This window comes from Meleagris gallopavo, chromosome 1 (genome assembly GCF_000146605.3).
Source record: "Meleagris gallopavo isolate NT-WF06-2002-E0010 breed Aviagen turkey brand Nicholas breeding stock chromosome 1, Turkey_5.1, whole genome shotgun sequence".
Lineage (NCBI taxonomy): Eukaryota > Metazoa > Chordata > Aves > Galliformes > Phasianidae > Meleagris > Meleagris gallopavo.
Window position 1 is genome coordinate 8459390 of NC_015011.2, and position 21272 is coordinate 8480661.

General features: G+C 40.0%; 1 protein-coding gene across 5 annotated transcripts in view; it reads left to right on the plus strand.

Annotated features, from left to right (window-relative positions):
* The window catches only part of USP6NL (USP6 N-terminal like), a 113008-nt gene that overhangs the window by 20496 nt on the left and 71240 nt on the right, over positions 1-21272 (plus strand). Inside the window, exon 1 of one of the 5 annotated variants that reach the window (XM_010719236.3) lies at positions 3902-4121. The exons of 2 other annotated variants lie outside the window; for them this stretch is intronic. In XM_010719236.3, coding sequence (XP_010717538.1) covers positions 4049-4121 — 73 coding nt within the window. In that variant the 5' untranslated portion in view covers positions 3902-4048. Of the gene's footprint in view, positions 1-3901; positions 4122-14550; positions 14600-18916; positions 19017-21272 lie in introns of those variants that run through there. 2 more of the 5 variants (XM_019619030.1, XM_019618988.2) reach the window with 2 other exon arrangements.

Consider the following 21272-nt stretch of genomic DNA (forward strand, 5'->3'; position numbering starts at 1 on the left):
AGATTCAGAGATTTGTTGGGAGATGGGTGGGGGTTAGTTATTGATGTGAATTCTCCTGTTCTATCTAGAGTGGATTAGTTAATATCTGATGAATGAAAACTGTAGGCTTCAGTTCATGAATTGGAAAATTAATTGAAAATATTAGTGAGAAAGGCTGGATAACTCACTTTACTACTGCTTTAATAGTTATTTGTGTGAAGATATATTGCTTGTCCTAGAGCTCGATGCCTATTATTTTGAGATATTCATTTGAAGACCAGCTGTGACAGGAAAAGTCAGAGAGGAGTAATTGTAAAACAAAATGCTATTGATATTTTAGGTGTTGCTGTGACTTAGTTGCTGGGTAGATTGTACTGAACTGAGTCACTTTATGCAAGGAAGTATGTACTGGGAATTCACTATGCAAATGTTTTTATAATGGATTTTTCCTTCTTTTTCATATTTCAGGAGTCTTCTCCCAAATAACATATTTTATTTACATTTCCTTAATCATTTTAAGCTATTTTAATGCTGAAAATTGGTTATAAAATTATTGTTAGTGCTTAAAAGAAAATCTACTTCCTTTTCTGAGTTATTTTGCTCAGATGGGAGGGAGGCAAAGCAGTTCTGCTGTGTGTAGCTTCTTAAACTGCAGCTTTTAGAGCAAACTTTCAAATTGATCATTAAGAACAACTGCCTTTGCTGTTTCTGGTGCTTGACTTTTTATAGCCCTTGTTATGGATAGTCCTGCTGACTCTGCAAGGTATTTAATCTGTGAATTTTACAGGTGTAGAAAGATGGGTTCAAAGAGCACGTGGATCCCATCTACTAAAATCCCCATCTACTGCCCATAACATCAGATTGCACTTTTTGCAGTGTTAGAGAGATATCAGAGACTTTCATGGATACATTTAACTTCTTTCTGGATGACAGTGGCTGAACTTCAAGCTTGATTCTGCGTTTATTGAAGAAGGAAGTGTCAGGATGGAGCTCAGCCTGACTCCTTGCCATGGCTGCTTTCCTTGGATTTCTCTCTACCTTTGTGCTATGAGCTGTTTCTTTGGGACTGTCAGCCCTTAATGCTTTGTATCTTAACCATGTTTAGAGTTTAGCAGATAGGGAAAAGGACAAACATAATTCTGCTGTGCTGTACTGGAAGCATAGTTGAGGATTCTGAAGACAGAACTGCCTGTGTTTCTGTGGAGATGTAGCAGAATAATCTGTATGCAAGCGGAATTCTAACCAGGTCAGGTTGATGTGAGATGGAAGAAGAATGGTCACGATAACTTTGCATCTCAAATGTGTGCAGGACTATTGTTCAAATGCCCTCAAGCTGTTTTGGTGGTGTTTTTCTTTTTTTTTTCTTTTTTTTTCTCTCCCTAGTTTGTACATTTTCTTTTCTGCAAATGAGGGCAGAACAAACTGGTGACTTGGGATGGCTGCAGTGCTGCTTGGGGTTACCTCGAGTGTTCATGATTTTTTTTTTCTTTTTTTTAAGCCTGGACACAACTCCATGAATATATAAACAGTTTAGATTATAATAAGAGAAGTAGAATTAAGTTTTGCTCAAGCTTAGTTTTGGTTGTTTTTTTTTTTTTAAACTATAGTTTGACATATATCTACTGAGCTGTATTTTTGTAGCATCCTTTGTGCTGTATGTGTTACCTCCTGGCAGTATGCTTTATTAAAATGAACTGCTTTCAAAGACCAGCTAATTATAATTACGTTAATAGACACATTTTTATTTTGAGTGATGGCAGCTAACTAATCAGGATGCAAGTTGTACTCTTTATTATGGTTGAGAGAGGTCAAGGGCTGCACACAGTGATCCATAAAATCTAATCCTGGTTAACTGCTCCTTCTCATTATTACCCTGATGAAATGAATTGTAATGAGTGTGATTGCTGTATGCCCTAAATTATTGAAGTTAAGGGAGAAAAGCAGAATGCAAGAACATTAAGAAGTGCCCATTGCTCAGCTAACTGGCTGCTGACAATGCAAGTGATTAGTAGAAATCCACATGGTATGCACTGAGTGTTGCAACATGACTCAAAGAGAATCTGCTTAAATCAAAGTGTCATAACTTTAGTGTAATACTTCCCCTTGTTTATCAGTGTTCTCTTGTAAACAAGATGTTTAGTAATCCTGCTTATGGTTTCCCAAGTTCATTTTAAAGCTTGCATTTTTATTATAACAGAACTGAGAGGAAAACTACTGCATGTGCCATCTTTGCAGTTTTTTCACACTGAGGAAGGGCAGGTATGTGTGGGAATGATTTCTAGTCCTGGAATTCTTGCACAAAGAAAAGTTGTTTGAGAACCCAACTAAATTAAAGAATACATCATAGAAAGATAATGATGGGAAAGCTCTTACAGCAGGTTTGTCAAAGGTATATCTGAAGAATCTGCAGGTCAACTTAATCAGACAATTCTACATTAAGTTTTGTTTAAATGTTCTGAAATTATAGCTTTTTCCTAGAAATATCTTTTTATGTGTGTAAGTGGAAGGAAAAAAGACCATGAAGTTATTTGTCAGAAACTTGGCATTTAAGTTTATGTACAGAATTTGGGAATTATTCTTTATGTAAAGAGTTAATGTTCCATTCCAGATGACTTGAAGAATCCTTTTTTTTGGGAAGAGATAATTGATAGTTGCTCAGTAATTGTCTCCAGGCTTCCAGTTGAGTGGATGTACTTGCAGGGTGGGACAAGAAATTGGATGGCTTGTCAGAGATGATGGTTTTAGTTGTCTTTGTTTTGCCAAGCCAAATACAATAGTACTTTGGAAATGTTATTACTTCTGGCAGGGGTGAGTTAATGGGCAGGATGTAAATGAGCCTAACATAACAGAAACAGTTTGTGCCTACCCTGTATGTGTTTCAACAGACCAACATGCATGTGGATAAATACGCCAGCAACTATAAGATCTAAGATGTTTGTGATCAGGAGCTGGAATGGAAAGAAATGACCTCTCCCACATCTAACGCTTAAGCAATGGGAACAGAAGGTCTAAAGGCCAGAGAATGCATCTTGAGCCTTGGTTGGGCCTGGGTTTGTTCTAATTTAATGTTTTTTTGGAAAACATAGTTGGCTTCCTAAATTGCTTGCTTTGTACAGATGAGGCCTTACAGTGCTATGCAGCAATTCAGTTTCCAAAAGCATTCACAGAGGCTGACAGTTATTTAATGCAACAGCATAAAACACAATTTCTCATGATTTTTTTCCTTAGCTCTGTAGAGTCTTTGACAGAAGGGCTTTCTGAAGTGCCTCTGTACATTTTCCAAATGGCATTAAAAGTGTTACGGGGCACATTCTGCAATTTGTCTGTTTAAAATTACCTGCCTGAAGTAATGATAGTACCTTAGCTGAAATTGTTCTCTGGGCCTCTGATGGCAAGAGAGGGAAGGACACCCAAAATGCCCCCTGGATTTCCAGCATGCTTCCTGATGTGCGAGGATTCCAGTCACGTACAGGGGTGTCAGAGGTGCGTGTTCAAAGGGGAAGAAGGAGGAACAGAAAGACTTGTTTTAGTAGGTGCTTGCTTGCCCGAATGTGTTTAGCAGGGTAGGTTTGAGTTCTGTTTGTAGGTCTGATGCTGGCTCTGCAGTGCACTGGTAGCTCTCTTAAAACATGACATGAAATTTCATGAATTGATACAGACTTTAACTGAGGATTCAGACACTATTCTTAAATACTAAGCTCAGGGAGGTGTGTGTTGCTTCTATCAGAATTCATTTCAAGAGGTGTTTTCTTCAGTTAATGTGAATGTTCCCTTTAAGCTTTATTTAGAGAAATCAGTATGCATTCTATTCTACAAATAATTTCTTGAAATGTTCTGTAGAAATTTAGGACTGCTTGCAGATTTTTGTCTCCTTGTGCTGAAGTCACTTTAAATCCATCACCCCAGCCTGTAGAGTCGTCAGGCAGAAATCCATCTCTGAAGGTAGAGGAGTTGTTCCTGCATCCGTTTTGCCTGAGCATGCTGAGGGCAGCCGCCTAATGACGTGTAGTAATGAAACCTGTTGGAATTGTAGGGGGGTATCTGGTCTCTTTGATTTTGCTAAGGAGCAATGATTCAAGTGCTTCAGATTGTAAAAGATTTGGTGTCGCCAGCAAGACGGAGAGCAGATGCTGCTAAGAAAGGTAAGAGCAGCACTGGGATATATTCAGTGTTCTGAGTGATTTGCTATAGATCAAAAATCTTTTGGAGTTTGGTTGTACTTATACGCATGTTAAACATTTTCTGTGGTGTGTAGAGCTGCTGTAAATTGGCTTTGAATTATTAAGCCTAATTATTATCTTTTTGCAACTGCAGCTTTCCCAAAGAGAATCCCGATGACGTTTATTGTGCTGAAGATGGAGTTTTTGTCAGCATTTGTAACTGCTGTTATTGTTCTGAAGATCTTTTCCTTATTTTTCTGCACTAAAAATGTTTTCCATGTCTGGATGGCTCAGGCTGTGAAAATAGCAACTGTATTCTATATAATCTACCATCAGAATAGCACATAGAATCTTAAGTATTCTAAGTGAGAATAAAACAAAAATAGATTTCTTTAGTGCTTATGGAAATGAGATGGACTGAAAGTCCACAGCTGCTCTGCTGTTTAGGTTTTACAATTAGATTGAGATTACAGCTAACTTCAAAATCCAAAACGGCTCTCGTGAGTGTACAAAACATTACTTTAAATACTCACTTATTGTTTGAAATCAGTGATGTTAAATTCTTTTTTTGTTCAGTTTAGTTTTCATTGTTCAGTTTGTGGTGGATGTTTGTTGTTTTTTTTTTTCTTTCCTTAAGCTAGTTCCATCGTTTGTGGTATCTTGCATGCTTGTCTAATTAGGAACTCATTAAACACTTTTTTCTTCTACTGTTCATTTTTACTTTTACATCTTAATTATTTGCAGTTGCTCGATATGGGTTTGTAGAGGAATAAACTAATTCATGAAGCTATCTGAAAGTACATTCCTTTCTTATTGGAATTAATTTTCAGTGGCCTCTTCATTTTATAGTGAATAGATCATGAATAATTTACAGGCTATAGCTCTGTGTGTGCCTGCTGCCGTGCCGTTGTTCTGCTCTGCTGTTACATGTAATCTGTGGCTAAAGGCAAGTATCTGTAATTTACATCGCTGGTCTAAAGATATCGGGCTGCTGTAATTCTGAGGAATTAGTTAATGAAACACTTCTACGAAAACAAAATGATTAAAGGCAGAACTGGAGCCCACTGTGATATCTCTGGTCAGAAAAAAAGACATGTATTTCATAAAGTCAAACTTCTGAATTGCTTCCTAAAATTCTGTAATGATTGCTTGAACATCCCACCCAACGGTTGTATAATAATTTTGCTTGCTATCAGTTCTCTGTACATCATCTTTTTCTGATTTGTTTACTTATGCTCCACTTATTACAGAGAAGAATGAAGGGGACAGTCAGTAGTTGCTGCCTGTTCTGAGTGTAGCCAGCTAGTCAGGCTTGATTTTCATAGGAGGTGTGTGAGAGCTGGTTTAAAAAGATAACAGCAAAAATATAAAATTATGTTTGTTCAAACTGATGCATCTGAATTGGAAGTGAAAGCCTTGAAAAACGTAACAAAATACTCGGAAATGAGCTGTAAAGCTGAGTGTTTATTTTTTAATTTTTATTTCCCTTCTTTATTTCAGACCCTTCTAGGTCATTGTTTGGGCAGTATTCTCAGGCTGCTAGTAACTGAGCTAATTAGATGTTAGCTCTTAGAGAATTCGGTTGTAAAATTTTACAGACAATATTAAGTTCCTAACATTAAGAAAATCTCATACATATGGAAGAAAACATCAATAAAAGATGCAAACTGCTGACAGAATTCTGTAATAAATACAGCAATCTGAGTAGGCAGCAGGGTTTCTTTCTCCCAGCACGCAATATTAGGCATCTGGTGTATGGGAAGGACTGTATTCTACAGAAGTGACTCATTCTCATTATTGCTTTCAGTAAATGGAAACATGTATTTGTAAAGTAAGAGTTGCTAGGAAGCTCAGTGTGAATGTGAGGTGAATTCACAGAGACATGAAGGATGATATGTGAAGTGTTTGCAAATGTGCTTCTGAGTTAGTGTGGTAAATATAGAGGTTTTTAATCTCATTCCTTAGGTGCACCCTCTTTTTCCTGTATAAAAAAAATGTTTTTTTTTGTTAGAACTTGTTTTGAAGCAAAGTGTAAAATTCTAAGGTCTAAATTTTCTTTAAAATCTCTCCTTGGTCATGAGATCTGGGAGCCTAAGAAGTACCTGGACGGACTCTTGCAGGCCAGTTTGCATGTAGAGTGGAAGAGGACTGTATTCCTCACTAGGGTCGCTCAGGAGACAAATGTTGCACAGTAGTATAATCTATTAATTGCCTGTTTCTTATGTTTTACCTGGTTTAAAAATTGCGCTCTTTTGAAGTTGAATGTTCTAACTTTATAATGATTTTTATAAATAGTATGCAGGGCTGTGGGGGAAAGGATTGCCCTCGCTTCCCGCTTACCCAAAGCTTATTTTCAGCTGAGACCCAGAAACACAGTTATTAGCCAAGAAAATGTCATTTTGCATCTGTGATTCAATAACAGAAGCTTAGTATAAGACAAGTAAGTGTAGCTACTGTGGAGAGGAAAATTCAATCCCTGCTGAAGAAAGTCTTGTAGAACGTTATTTAAAATAAACCCATTCTTAGCATTTCATGGGTTTAGATATGGATTTAATAGGGTAGTTGAAGAGCTTGACAAAGTTGCTGAGGCTAATTGCTACAGCCAGAGTTAGTTTTCATTGTAGCTGTGACCCACGCCAATAGCTAAATTAGATTTCATTTTCTGTATAGTTTACGAATAGAGTACTATTCCTGTCTCCCAGCTGCAAATCCTTAGGTTATGGTTTTGTATGTAGTGTTTGGCTGTTGCAAAGGCTCACATCAGAAAATTCCTCATTAGCCCTGTGAAGTTCTTGTTAGCAAGGCCTGCAGTAAGCAAAACAGCAACTTCTGGTATGTAGTATCTAAGGTACACTTTCATGTTCTCTTGATGCACTGCTTAAAACTTGAATGCCAGAAGTTTCCAAAAACCAAAATCCTCGACATGATGTTCCATAATCTTCCAATTACAGTGAAAGCTGTGTGTGTAACTTTGTTTCTTTTAGTTTTAAGATAACAGCAGGTCAGTTTAAAGGAAAAAAAAAAAAATGTTGCTACTTCATTTATTGAAGAAACGGTAACACCTGATCTCACCTTACCACTTTTTGTAGGACTGAAAGTAAACACGAAGTTGTAAAGGAAGAAGATAAATGTTAAAGGACTTGTCACTGTTTTATTTCTTGAGGCTTGGCTTTCTTTAACGAATTGTAACCTTGAAAGCCTGGCTTTGGATAAAGTTCCAAATCGTGTTCGTATAAGATTGACTTGATAAGCATTCTAATTCAAGGCCATGTATATCACAAGATCTGAGACTTGTTTGAATTGGGGGAAAAAAAGTAGTTTGAATGTTATTTCTCCTGAGGAAATTAATGTGGAGTATAAATCTGACTTTTTTCACCATTGGAATCTTATTTGAAATCATTGTTTAAAATAATGAAGACGTATTCTTGTTTTACCTCTTCTCCCCTTGTTCTTATCACAGATAGCCTTTAGTTAGAATTTAATGAAGATACTGCACTGAAATATGTTTAGCAGATGACTAAATCAAAATCACATTATTGCAAAGACATGCAGTCTCTAGAGTAAGAGATGCGAAATAGAAAACTTAGGTTTGAGGGTGTATGTGTCTGGTCACTGCAGTGAACTGGGCTGTAAGCCAAAGAGAATGATGTTCTTCGGGAATCCCGTGTGTTTCTTTGAGGTGCACATCTCATCTCAATCTTTTTAGGTTTTAGACAGCTTACAAATACCTTCAGATTCAAAGACAATTTTCATTGTGGAAATGTGGGCATACAAGGTATGTAAATGTTGGGCCAGACGAGGCTAATTGTGTATAAATGTGCCAATAATAATAGTTCACGCTTTGAAGATTCTTCCTGAATTCACTTGCCAGATGGTACTCCGGGAGAACCTTACATTCCAGACTTAGACTTGGCAAGAAAACTGCTAGTTTTTCTTTTGGTTAAATTTCTTTTGCTGGGCGATTGGTTGATTAGTTGTAAGATGAAGAAAATAAAGGTCCTGCAGCAACTACCTGTGGTGTTTTCTTGTTTTTCTTTTTCCTAGTTGTACTGTCTTCTGCTGCACAGTGTGCTGAGATTTTTGCCTTTTATGGGAGGTTTCAGGGCTGAGTTGTTTTTTTTTTCTTCTTCCTTCCTGCTTTTCTTTAGGAAGCATTATACACTTTTTCTCTTCTATTTCTTAGACAGTATTTTTTTATGAAGTGACTTGTTTTGTCAGTGCAGCAATGCCTTTAAATCCTTTCTTCTCTTTATCTATGGATAGGAACTTGTTTCACTCTATATACCCTTTTTCATATGAATACGATGGAAATTAATTCTGTGGAGATGTCTATTTAAAATGAGAAGCAAAATCTTTGGACTTCATGATTTTTTTTATTTTTTGCACTGGAATCTCCTAAGAGCAGAGCTGTGTGTTAGTGGAAAGAGACTGCTTGCAAGGAACTTTTCACAATATAGCACAAGTTGATTGAATGAAGCATGCAGTATGAAGCTTAAATTCTGGAGAAATTTTTGAGACGAATACTTGACCGTGGTTGCCAAGAATCTCAGTTCGTGCTAAGATTGGCCTGTGGCTTTGCTTTTTTTTTCTTCTAAGGTTTTTGGTGTTTATAATTTCTCAGTGTAGATCTTCTGTGATTCCTCCTCCAGGCAGACTGATAATTACAAACCTACAGAATATCCTGAGCTGGAAGGGACCCATCATGGTCAAGTCCAGCTCCCGGCCCCACACAGCTCCACCCCAAATCCAAACCCTATGTCTGAGAGCACTGGCCAAACACCCCTTGAACTCAGGCAGCCCTGGGCAGGCTGTTCCATGCCCACCGCCCTCTGGTGCAGACCCTTTCCTTAACACGCCCTGCCCCTTCTGACACAGCTTTACGCCGTTCCCTCAGGCCCTGTCGCTGTCACAGAGAGTAGAGCTCAGCGCTGCCCTCCGCTCCTGTGAGGAGCTGCAGCTACCATGAGGCCTCCCCTCAGCTCCTCTGCTCTGGGCTGAGCAAACCCATGGCCATTATCCACTCCTCACATACCTGGCCCTCTAGGCCTTCCCCACCTTCATATCCCTCCTTTGGATGGATGCTCTCTAATAGCTTTATGTCCATCTTATCTTCCGGCACCCAAACTGCACCCAGTGCTGGAGATGAAGGCACACACACAGTGGGACAGTCCAGTCCCTCCCATTGCCCGGTGGCAGTGCTGGGCCTGGTGTACTCCAGGGTACGGTTGGCTCTTTTGGCTCCAGGGCATGCTAGTGACTCAGATTCAACTTGCTGTCTATCAGAACACTGAGATCTGTTCTTGTGGGACTGCTCTCCATTCTTTGGTCTGTTGGTTTGTGAAAAATCTGGGGTTCTCCTGTCCCAGATGCTGAATGGCTCTTGTTAAACTTCATTGTTTGACCAGATTGGTGATTGCCCAGCCATCAGTTTGTCAAGTTTTCTTTGCAAAGCCCTTCTGTGATCAGAGTTTGTAGTTTGTAGGCATCACTGAATTAAGTGTCCATTCATATCGTGAACCATAAAGATTCCGATTTATTTCCTTCTTACTCCTTAGCCAGAACCAAAATATTGAACAAATAGTAACACTTTCAAAAATTACCTTTTTTTTTTTTTCCCTGGGATTATTTATAAAAAAAATTTCAGTATGCCTAATCTTGCACCATTTCTCTTAGACAGATCGTGTGTTATCTTCCATTGAAACTGAATGTAGAAAAGGAATGTGGGATAACTTGTGTTTTAAAATAAGTAAATGAAATGGAGTTCAGATTTTTTTTTTTAACCTCCTGGATTAGTTTCAAGAATTTTTCCACTTCTTGTGACTTATTATGTATACAGTTTTCCTCAGTCTTTTGTTTGAAAAATGATTGCCTCTTGTATCCTATGGTCTTCTGAGTGACAGAATATTACTTTGTGGCATTTAGGTTTGGAAGTACCCAAAGAAAAAGCTCAGCCTTCTCTGACTGTATCTAGAAAGTACTGTACTTAAATGAGTCTTAATTTGTATCGTGTTCCTGAAAAAGTTGATGTGAAAGTCATTTATCTTGATCTCAACTACACTTTTAGTGTGACCTCTTGCTGAAAGGCAGTCTATTGACTCCAGCATTTCCTCCTTACAGTCAGTGGTGTTACAGTTCATGTGAACTGAAATTGTGTATTCATGTATTTTATTGTTGAAGAAATACGGTTATAGTCCAGTTAAGTATGCTACACCTGTATGGCCTGTATGCTATTGTTTGAAATCATTTTGCTTGTTAGAGCTGAAATGGAGAGGAGAGAGGGAATAATGAATCATTAAGATTAGAAAAGACCTCTAAGAACATCTAATTCAGCCGTCAATGCTATGCTAACTAGCACACATACCTCAGTGCCACACCTGCCCTATTCTTGAACACTTCCAGGAATGGTGACTCCCTCACCTTCCTGGGCAGCCTGTGCCAATGCATCACCACTCTCTGAGAAGAAACTTTTCCTGACATCCAACGTGAACCTCCCCTGGCACAACTGAAGGCCATTCCCTGTCCTCCTATCACTGTTACCTGGGAGTAGAGGCTGACACCCCTCCCCTCCACTGCACCACAACCTCCTTCAGACAGTGGTAGAGAGCAATAAAGTCTCCCCTGAGCTTCCTCTTCTCCAGACAGAATGATTGTGGTTCCCTCAGCCACTCCCCATAAGACTTGTGCTCCAGACCCTTCATTGCCTTTCTCTGAATGGTTTCTATGGCTTCAGTTTATTGTAGTGAGGAGCCCAAAACAGAACACAGTACTGAAGGTACGACCTCACCAGAGCTGAGTACAGAGGAGCAATCACCTCTGTAGTCTTGCTGATGGCACTTTGTCTGATGCAAGACCGGAAGCCATTGAATTTTTTGCTGCCTGGGCACACTGCTGGCTCACATTCAGCTGGCTGTTGACTAGTGTGCTCTCAGATCATTTTCTACCAAGCATCTTGCCAACCACTCTGCCCCAAACCTGTAGCATGCAGTGGGGCTGTGACTGAAGTACAGGACCCAGCACTTGATCCTGTTAAAGCTGATACAGTTTGCCTCAGCCCATTGATTCAGCCTGTTCAGATCACTCTGTAGTGCCTTCCTAACCCTGGGCAGGTCAACATTTCCTCACAACTTTATTACATTTGTATGTTTATGAGGGCTGCACTCAGTTCCTTCATCCAGATCATGAATAACAGTAACAAAAAGGTCTGAGCTGCCAAGTCCGTATCAGGGAGTTAATTGTAGAAGGAGGGTTGGACTCTACCATCTCCAGAGGTCTCTTCTAATGCCTGTAATGCCGTGACTCTGAACTTATTTACTTATGTATTTCTCTTGAAATAAGAAGTTCTGCCCACATCAGTGGGTGTCTTTTTTTTTTTTTGTATTATACATCTTTTCAGTACATATAAACATTTTTAATTCATTATCTACCATGACTAAGGTTCTATTGATAGGAAAAAATTGTACTGTAGTTCAACAAGATCTACTGACTTTATTGTTTTTGTGTTGAAGTTATGCCTTTTAGTAATGGTTTTACAGGTAACTAATATTTAGCACCAGTGGCTCTTCCTAACGATGTAGTCCTGCCTTACTTCTGCTATTTCCCTCATCCTAATTTGTATAGTCATGTTGATTTAAATTGGGAATATGGTCTAAACGTTACCATAAATTTCTTTCTTGTTGAGGCAGTTTTAATCCTGATCTGTTTTACCGCCCTAATTGCTGAGGCAGGCTCACAAATGTGCATGCCAGCTCCCAGGAGGGGTGTGAATAATCGCGGGGGTGAGCTTCCTTCACACTGATGCTGGCTCATACAAGGGCAAAGTACTGCTGAAATTTGACAGGCAATTGTGAGTACGAGGTGTTCTGCCTCAGAATGTTGCATATACAAGTATTAGTACAGTCATACTAGTACAGCTGGACACTCATCAGTATGATTTTTATCAGATATGTTCTATTTCTGAAGCTGACATTCACTGTTCCTACTTCGAATAATAGTAACTTTCACAAGATATATGTATGTTGTGGCTTTTTTCTTTCACTTCTTGAGGGTTTATTGTTGTCTTTACTTCATTTAAAAATGCTTAAAATGTTGTCTCATTTGTGTGTAGTGCCAGATGCTGTGATTAAGAAAGGTCACAGTGCTACTTAGCTACATGTAGCTGTTAATGATTGACTTTAGTGTCTGTTTATTTGGTCTTTGATTATTAGTTAGTTAGCATCATTTAATAAAGTACTTAGATGTTGTATCTTGAATTGATCTATGACTTAGCAAAATAGTCTCAGCTTGAATTTGATTTAGCTATAGAGGAACTATGGAAAGAATGAGGTGCATTTTCCTTTCTGTAATAATGTTAGTCAACTTAAATTAGCTAATTTACAAGAATTGAAGTAAGGAAAACTGCTCTTCAGATTTATGCTGTGAATTTTTATTCCAATATGTAATTGATTTTTTTGGGGGGTGCAGGGAGGCAGGTTCCTAAATCCATGGCTCTGCCATCTCTTCGTCCTTTACTCCCCAAAGGTGTGTGAAATTGTTTGATGATGGTGAAGTTACCCTTTATTTGATAGCCATTTAAAAAAAAAAAAGTACCCCTTTGTAGCCAAAAGGGCATAAGGGGAGAAAACCAAACTTCTCTGCTACTTCCCTGACAAGCAGTGCTATAATCTTGGACTAGATGAATTCAGCTGTCTTTTCCAACTTTAATGATTCTGTGATTCTGTCTCCTGCTTGATTCCAGTCATTTTTAGGGATCGACTGCAGTGCCTTTGGTTAATTCATAGAATCATAGAATCACAAGGTTGGAAATGACCTGTAAGATCATCTAGTCCAACTGTCTTCTCATTACCACTGCTACCACAAGCACTAAACCATACCTTGTAGCTCCTCAGCCAGGCACCTCTTGAACACTGCCGGGGTTGGCGACTCCACCACCTCCCTGGGCAGCCATTCCAGTGCCTGACCACTTTCTGAGAGAAAAAGTTCTTCCTTATGTCCAACCTAAACCTCCTCTGATACAACTTGCGGCCATTTCCCCAGGTCCTGTTTGTTGCCTGGGAGAAGAGGCCAAACCCCTCTTCACCACAGCCTCCCTTCAGGAAGTTGTAGAGAGCATTGAAGTCTCCCCTGAGCCTCCTCTTCTCCAGACTAAACAATCCCAGCTCCCTCAGCCGCTCCTCGTAAGACTTGTGCTCCAGACCCCTCACCAGTTTCGTTGCCCTTCTCTGGACACGCTACAGGGCCTCAACATCTTTCTTGTAGTGAGGGGCCCAAAACTGAACACAGTACTCGAGGTGTGGCCTCACCAGTGCTGAGTAGATGGGGATGATCACCTCCCTGCTCCTGCTGGCCACACTATTTCTAATGCAGGCCAGGATGCCGTTGGCCCTCTTGACCACCCAGGCACACTGTCAGCTCATGTTCAGCCGAGCATCAACCAATACCCCCAGGTCCCTTTCTTCTTCACAATCATCCAGCCACCCATCCCCAAGCCTAAAACGCTGCTTGGGATTGTTGTGGCCAAAGTGCAGGACCTGGCACTTGGCCTTGTTGAACTTCATCCCATTCACCTCGGCTCAGCGATCCAGCTTATCTAGATAGTTGCACTGGCTGCCCTTCATCTTGGAGCAAGTTTCAGCAGTGATAAAAACTGAACATAGGCTGTCTGCTGGTAACTACAGTTAAAGTTGGGTCTTTGCTTCACTTGCTGTAAGTGCTAACTGCTATGATTTTTTTACCCGTTTCCCAGTCCCCTCTCAGTTTTTCTGCAGTATATCTGGAACAGTCAGATGTAAAATAAAAGTAAGCTGCTAGCCGGGGACTGTGTTCATTTACATAGCAAATCTATCAAATTTTTCTTCTGCAGTTAATGTCAAAACCCACCAATGTAGGTATAGCTTTCATTCAAGTTTTTATTGACAAAAAATGGAAAAAAAATGGAAGCAAACTACCTGCAAGCTACAAAGACTGTGTGATTATATACTGCTGTAAGCTGCTATTTATCCTCTTTTGGTAAGAGGCTGTCGTGTGGTTTTACATCACGCAGGCAGTGGGATGCCTCTGTGCCCTACAGAGCCTTTTGCAGTTGATACTCATTGATTTGGTCACAGCTGGTGCCTGAGTTGTGAGTAAGGAAGGCAAAGCCTCCTGTTAAATCCCTTATGAATATTCTGGCCTTGAGAATCATTTTTGTCTTTAAATCTGTCTAGACTTCTTAGGTGGTTTAGCACACGGGGCAGTTGTTGGCCTGGAGCAGCAGTACTTACACAGAACTCCTCTTCATGATTTCATTGGAGCAGGGGAAACCTGGCAGCTGAGCCTTAGGAGCAGCTGGAAAGAAGGTGGCTTTATTGGGTTTCTTGAAAGAAGAGGACAGCTGTGTCTGTGGAGTTGATGATTTATGCAAGTGTTTGCTTAACATTTTAGAAGGTTAATGGGTTACATACTGTTGAGCTCAAGCTGCTGGGGTGAGTGTTTTTGCTTTTCTGTTTTTAGTGATACTGCAATGGAGGCTGCAATTCTGCACTGCTGGCAGCATTTGTCCAGTAAGTTCAGAGCAGAGAGATCTCCAGCCTGGATCTGAATGTGGTGGGAAGGCTGTTTGCGTACCTTTCCTTCTGTAGCTCTTCTTCTGTTTTTACTGTGACATGAATTTTATAATGGTGTCCTTCCATCATGGAGTTCTGGGTCATGGAGGCTTTTGAGAAAGAACCTAGAAATCAGTGTCTGACATTTGCTGTGTGTGGAGGGTCTAGAAAAACAAACCTCCTTTGGCCTTGCATTTTCATAGTTCAAGCAAACACAGTTTTCTGACCTTGATTTTGGTAAGAACGTGCCAATTGTGCTATGTTATTTTTAAATGCACACAGATTTTTACTTCTGGAAGCATAATGTTGACTCTATCTGATGCTGTAGGGGAGGGTTGTTTTTTTTTTTTCTTAATGATGATCTTGTGCTGATAAGATCTGCACACTTAAAGCAATGAGAAATAACCTTTTTTTTTTTTTGCCTTGTTCAATTTCTGGTATTTTATCCTCATACTTCAGTAACTTGGAATAGAATGCTAAACAAGTGTTAGCCTCTATGCTTATCAGTTGCACAAGATTTATTTATTACAAATATTTAATATACTTATAGCTTAAGAAGGTGACAGTTTTGTTTGTTGAATTGCAGTGGATGGGGATAAGAAACAGTGCAGAGATGGATGCTAGGAAGTTTGTCTGTTTGTTTTTAGTAACACAAAATACAGTGAATGTTTCCAAGTGACAGGGTCTCAGCTGGACATGTTCTACTGCAGATAATTACAGCAGGCTGGTGGCTCAGATAATGTTTTGGTATATATCCACCATTCACAGATTTCCTGGATGTTTTATCTGGTTTCTGTAAGGTGCTTCTATATGCCTTCTTGAGCTTCTACGTGTGTAGGCATAGCATGTAAGCAAAGCATCCAGACTTCTCAAGTCAGATAACATATCCTTTTTTATTCCCCTTGAGTTAGTTATATTTAACAACAAATAAAACTATTTGTTTCCCTGTGGAATGGGCTGTCTTGTTTTGTCTCTTTCATTGCAAGCACAAGCAGCTCCTTCCAACAGAAATGATCTGTCAGTGTTAGTATTAAACTAGCCATAAAAATGTTAATTTGAACTGAATTTCCAGATCAAACAGAAAACTTAATTAATGTCAGTTAATTAAATTCTTAGTGGAAATGGGAAAATAAGTACACAGATGCCCAAGTCTGCTGCTGTCTCTTTGCTAATAAAGCAGCTAACGAAGCAGTTTCTGGCTGTACCTGGAGAGAGCAGGTCCTCGGTGGGAGCAGTTTCTCCCTTGTACGTCAGGTCCCAGCTGATAGGTTTCGTTTCGCTGCTCTTATCTCCTGTCACATTATTATATGGCAACATATTCAAACAAACAAAAGAAGAACATACACGGAGACGCCTGATTACTCACACTCCTCTCCACGAGACACCTGTATCAGATGTTGTGGTTATTAGTCACGGTCACTTAACTCTTCACTGCAGGCCACAGTGATGAGTGCGATATAAATGCTACAACCTGGCAGCTGCAGGGCTCTGTGTGTGTGCAAGGGCTTCATTTTAAAATGAATACAGGCTCACTCACCGCAGTGCTCATGAGCAGACTCTGTCCATATGGAGAAGCTCATTGATATTCAGCTTGTAGAGTTCTTCTGGTAGTCTGTTTGCCAAATATTACTGCAGTATCTCCACTGGATTGCAGATGTTTTCTACTGATGCTTGGAAGTAGCTTGAATGTGTGCTTGATGTTGAATTTGCAGCTGGTGCAATCAATTTACAGGAGTTAACTTGAAGTTTTGTATAGAATTTAATTGTGCCTTTAGTCTTAGAGCGTTGTGAGGACTCTAGGGGCTTTTAGTTGTAGAATCATAGAATATCCCAAGTTGGAAGGGACTCACAAAGATCATGAAGTCCAACTCCTTTTAAGGCACAAATGATATTCATGCATAAAGCTGAAACCAGTTGTCCTTGGGGAAATCAAGTTGCAGGTAGCAGTTGGGGTATCTGCTTCATTTCCCCTGATATGGTATTGATATGATTGATATATTGATCGTATTGATATGATATATATGGTTGGTATGTAAGCAGTAGGAGGAGAGAACCTGAGTGTGAATAGGTAAATGTCACCTTGTTTACTAATCTACCCTATGTGCTAGATGTTCCCCAAATGTTTTCACTGAAGAGGGTACTCTTTTCCATGCTATTTTTCATTTCTCTTTGGTCAATGGTATTTTCCAGAGATTAAGGCTACATTTCGGGCTTGTTTATAGAAATATATTTTAAGTTTAATAATTTGAGTTCACTGATTCATGTCATGATTAAAATAGAAGTATGGCTTCTGTTTTGTAAATCTAGGTTTGGGGTGGGAAACAGCAGCAGTTTGAAGGAAAGAATTACAGTACAGTTCACAGGTCTCAACTGGAATGTTGAGAGGTAGCCTTGATCCAAGACTTCATTTCTTTGTGAGAAAGGAAATACTCTACAAATAGGAGGACTTTGATAACAGGGAAGCCCTGTGATCTTTCACATATAAATATTTTCTATTTCATTTTAAACCATCATTAGCTCAGTGAAACAATTCTTTGCCATTTAGAAAGACCTTTTGAAAAAATGGGCTTTTCTTGGGTTGCAGACAGGGCTCCCCAGTGTGTGATGTGCACTTGATTGCAGGCATTGCACTGTGATAGTTAATATGCCAGTGCTGTTGCTCTGTGTCCTAATTTTCTCCTTCAAGGAAAAAAAAAGACGACCAGCTCTTCTCTTTTTGTCCTGACAGCTGTGCATTGAAAAGGCTTCAGCATGTTTTGAAAAATTTGCTCATCTATGCTACAGCTGCATCAAGTCCCGGAGACACCGTCTCAGCACTCACTAAAAGGAGAACTTTACATTCACAGATGGTTGTGTGGAGCACAAAGACACATGGATCAATAAAAGTGTTTTTGCCACTTCTGTGCGATGAGTTAGTGCCATGGTTAGGGTTTAAAAAAGTGGAACAAACAGTAGTTCATAGCTTGTCGAATCTATATACAGAAATTCAAGCTACACAGATTCAAGTTTGCGTTGCTGTTTAGCTCACAGGCATTGGAATGACCTTCTAAACTGTGCAGTGATAATTGCCTACTTTACAGTATGTATAAAGCTTTGGAGAAGAATACTTGGAATGTTGGAACATGCATTCAAAATCATTGTCTGGTAACTAATAAGAACGTAAAGCCATTCTATAAATAGTTCAGATAGGCTCTGAAGGGAGAAATGAGCAAACACACTTAGGCAAATCAAAGGAAGACTGGTTGTGCTGGGATGTGCTGTGTGTTTAACAGTGGTAGCCTATAGGCCTGTCAGCAAGCAACACGGCCCTGTAGTAATGAGTGGGTCTGGAGGGGGGAAGGGAGTTGCTGAGGGCCTGACATCCCTGTGTGTTCTGGCAGTTTTTCCAGGCTACCTCAGACCTCATCCGTGTTCCTCAGGCGGAACATCAGGCAGAGTTAGGAGTGCATCTTGCAGATTAGTTTAATCTGGAAGAAATCCAGTTTGCATGCTCCCTTGTCGCTTCCCAGTGTGAGCTAAAGAGCAGTAGAGATGATCTGGAGGTTTGCTTCAGAAGCATGCTTCTGATCTCAGCTAAAATTCAATTTATAGAATTATGTGGAACATCTGTAGTCCTTTACCCTGGATTTATGATCTTGACACTGGGTAGAATACCATAATGATTTTTTTTGGAATTTAGAAGTTCTAATAGGGCTGATGTTTCAGGGGCAGAAAGGAGATCAAGAAATGGTGCATTAAAATATTGAAGACTGACATCCATGATTCATGTTTGCATATGCTCTGACTCTCAAGCGCTAAATTCACAGGAACGTTTGTATTTGGGGTTATGTGACTATTTGGGGTTATGTGACAAGGTTTTGGAAGTGGGTGGGGCTGCAGGAGTGAGAAGAGAGCAGGGGCTGCCCTATGTCTGGCACAGCTGATTTTGGTCAGCTCCAAAATGAGCCCACTGATGGCCAAAGCTGAGCCTGGCAGTAACACTTCATCCCTCTGAGATAATGTATTTAAGAAACGTGTGCAGAAAGCTGTGCAGCAGATGTGAGAGAGAAAGAGAGAGGACTGAGAAAATTTAAGAGGGACAGCCCTGCAGCCACCAAAGTCAGTGCAGGAGGAGGGTGGGAGGTGCTCCAGGCATGGAACAGATCTCTGCAGACCAAGAGAGGCCAGTGGTGGAGCAGACTGTCCTTCCGCAGCCCACAGACACTGCGTGGATCAGATCTCCATGTGCAGCCCATGGGGGAGCCCACTGTGCAGCCGTGGATGTGGCCTGAAGGAGCTGCAGCTCATGGATACCCCGGTAGGAGTAGGGCCTGGGCTGGAGCTGCAGCTGTGGAGAGGAGCCTGTGGTGTGGCAGGAGGGCTGGGGGAGCTGCTGCACAAGGGGACCTGTGCTGTGGTCCTGGCATGTGGGCCCTACCAGACCCTTGTTGAAGCAGTGCTTGAGGAGCTGCAGCCCATGGGAAGGAATTACAATGGAGTTGTGGAAGGGTGTGAAGAGGAAGGAGTGGTAGAGGAGAACTGCTATGGACTGACTGCAACCCCCCTCTCTGTCCCTGCTTGGGATGGTGTGAAGGCAGCAGAGGATTGAAGGCCAAGGGAGTGAAGTCGAGCTTGGAGGAAGGGCTTGGTGGCACGAGATGGCTTTCGTTTTATCTTAGTTCCTCATCATCCTATATTATTTTTAATAGGCAATAAATTAATCCTCCAACTCAAGCCTGTTTTGTATGTAATGATAATCGGTGAGTGAATTCCCTGCCCTTATCTCAGCCCAGGAGCCTTTTGTTCTCATTTTCTTCCCCTCCTGTTGAGGGGGAGTGTGAGAGCAGCTTCGTGGGTCTGGCACTGAGCTCAGGTTCCCCACCACAGCAACGCTGAACAAATGAACAAACTTGAACTTTGCAATTGTGTTCCTGTGAATTCTCTCCAGTCCCAATTCCCTTAAACTGCCAACAATGCTAGCTTGAATTAATTTAACAGTTCTATTTTTTTCTTGTTATGGATTACATTGCCTTCACATGATTTTGTTTACCAGAGCAATAACTTCCAGCAGAGCTTAAGAAACAGAGCATTGACAGAGCACTGTAAATGCAGGACAGGATGCCTGCATGATATCCTTCTAAATTTTACTCTCTGTTCTCTTCATGTGCTAGTATGTATAATCTCCTCATGTTTAAAAAAATGAACAGGCTTTTCCAAAAACTGTTTAACATTTCCAACTACCCATCTGTAGTAATTAGTTTTGAAGTAAGATTTGTTGGTCTGCCAGTTAATTGTAGATCTGGTACGTAGCAGAATTGTTGAACTCATATTGAAATCATCAGTGACATTAAGAAAAATTAAACAAATTATCTTGTGCATCCTATTTACAGAAATGCAATGAAAAACTCAGAAATAGTTGAATGGAAATATACTTGAACGTGCAGGGGTTTTGATGGTGGGGATGGCAGTCATGGGTAGAAGGAGGAAACAGCATTTATTTGACATATCTTCACCACTCCTCCTGCTTTAGAAGTGTAATTTAATAGTGATTTGATTTCGGTGTTGTGTTTGACTTAGCTGCCTTTTTGGGACGTTTCTGATTCCCTTTTAATTTAAAACAACTTTCCTGCAGCATTTTGCAAGAGCTTCTCCTCCTCAACCTCTTACTTGCTTGCCTTTTTTCTGTCATACAGCTTCTATCGTATATAGATTTATGATTAGCAGAAAAACATTTATTTCCAATTAATACCTTAAAAAACAAAACAAAAAAACCTAAAATCTTTTCAGTTTCAGATTTGAGAATTTATGTTAATCCAAAGATGTTACAGAATTGCTACTGTGAATGAAAAATGTGTCTGTTCTTCCATTAATTTGAGTTTTTTTTCACAATTAAAACAACTGCAGATGAGTCTGTTTTCAAAGATTCTTCTTCATTATGAGACGAGTCTGAAAATGACTTCATTTAAAATTCATTCTAAATCCTGAATCCTGGTGTGAAAAGCTCTCTGTTTGATATTTGTACACATGGCTGTTTTATCTAGGCCTGAACTTTGATTACTGATAGCTATGTGATGTGTATCAGTGATCTGCCTGGCACTGTAGCAGTAGTGGCATACCAGTTTTACTGAGTAGTTCCTTCTGAAGTCTAAGAATATGAAATTTGCCTTGTTTGCCCTGAAGTGGCCATGTAGCAGTTTTATCTAGCTGTCTGACCACTACAGTAGCTCTCTACTTGTAAGGTAAGTTAATCAGTTAACTTGAGATATGTAAAAGGTAGTTATTATGTTTTCAAATTGAAACAATGTAGTTTCACTGTGTATGTATCCCTTTCATTCTGATAAGTTTTTCACAGTTGCGGGCTTTGGAGAACAGCTGTGCTATTCTATCCTTTTATGGGACTTCCATCATTCAGAAGGTTCTCTGCACATAGACCCAATTTAGGCTAAATTCTGCAACAATCTCATGTGTCCCTGTTGTGTCTCTTTCTCAAGTTGTGCAGTTGTTTTTCCTCCACATTCACAAAAAGGAAATGTTCATGAGTCTTCCATCAGGTTTTTTGATTCCCCTCCCCTCC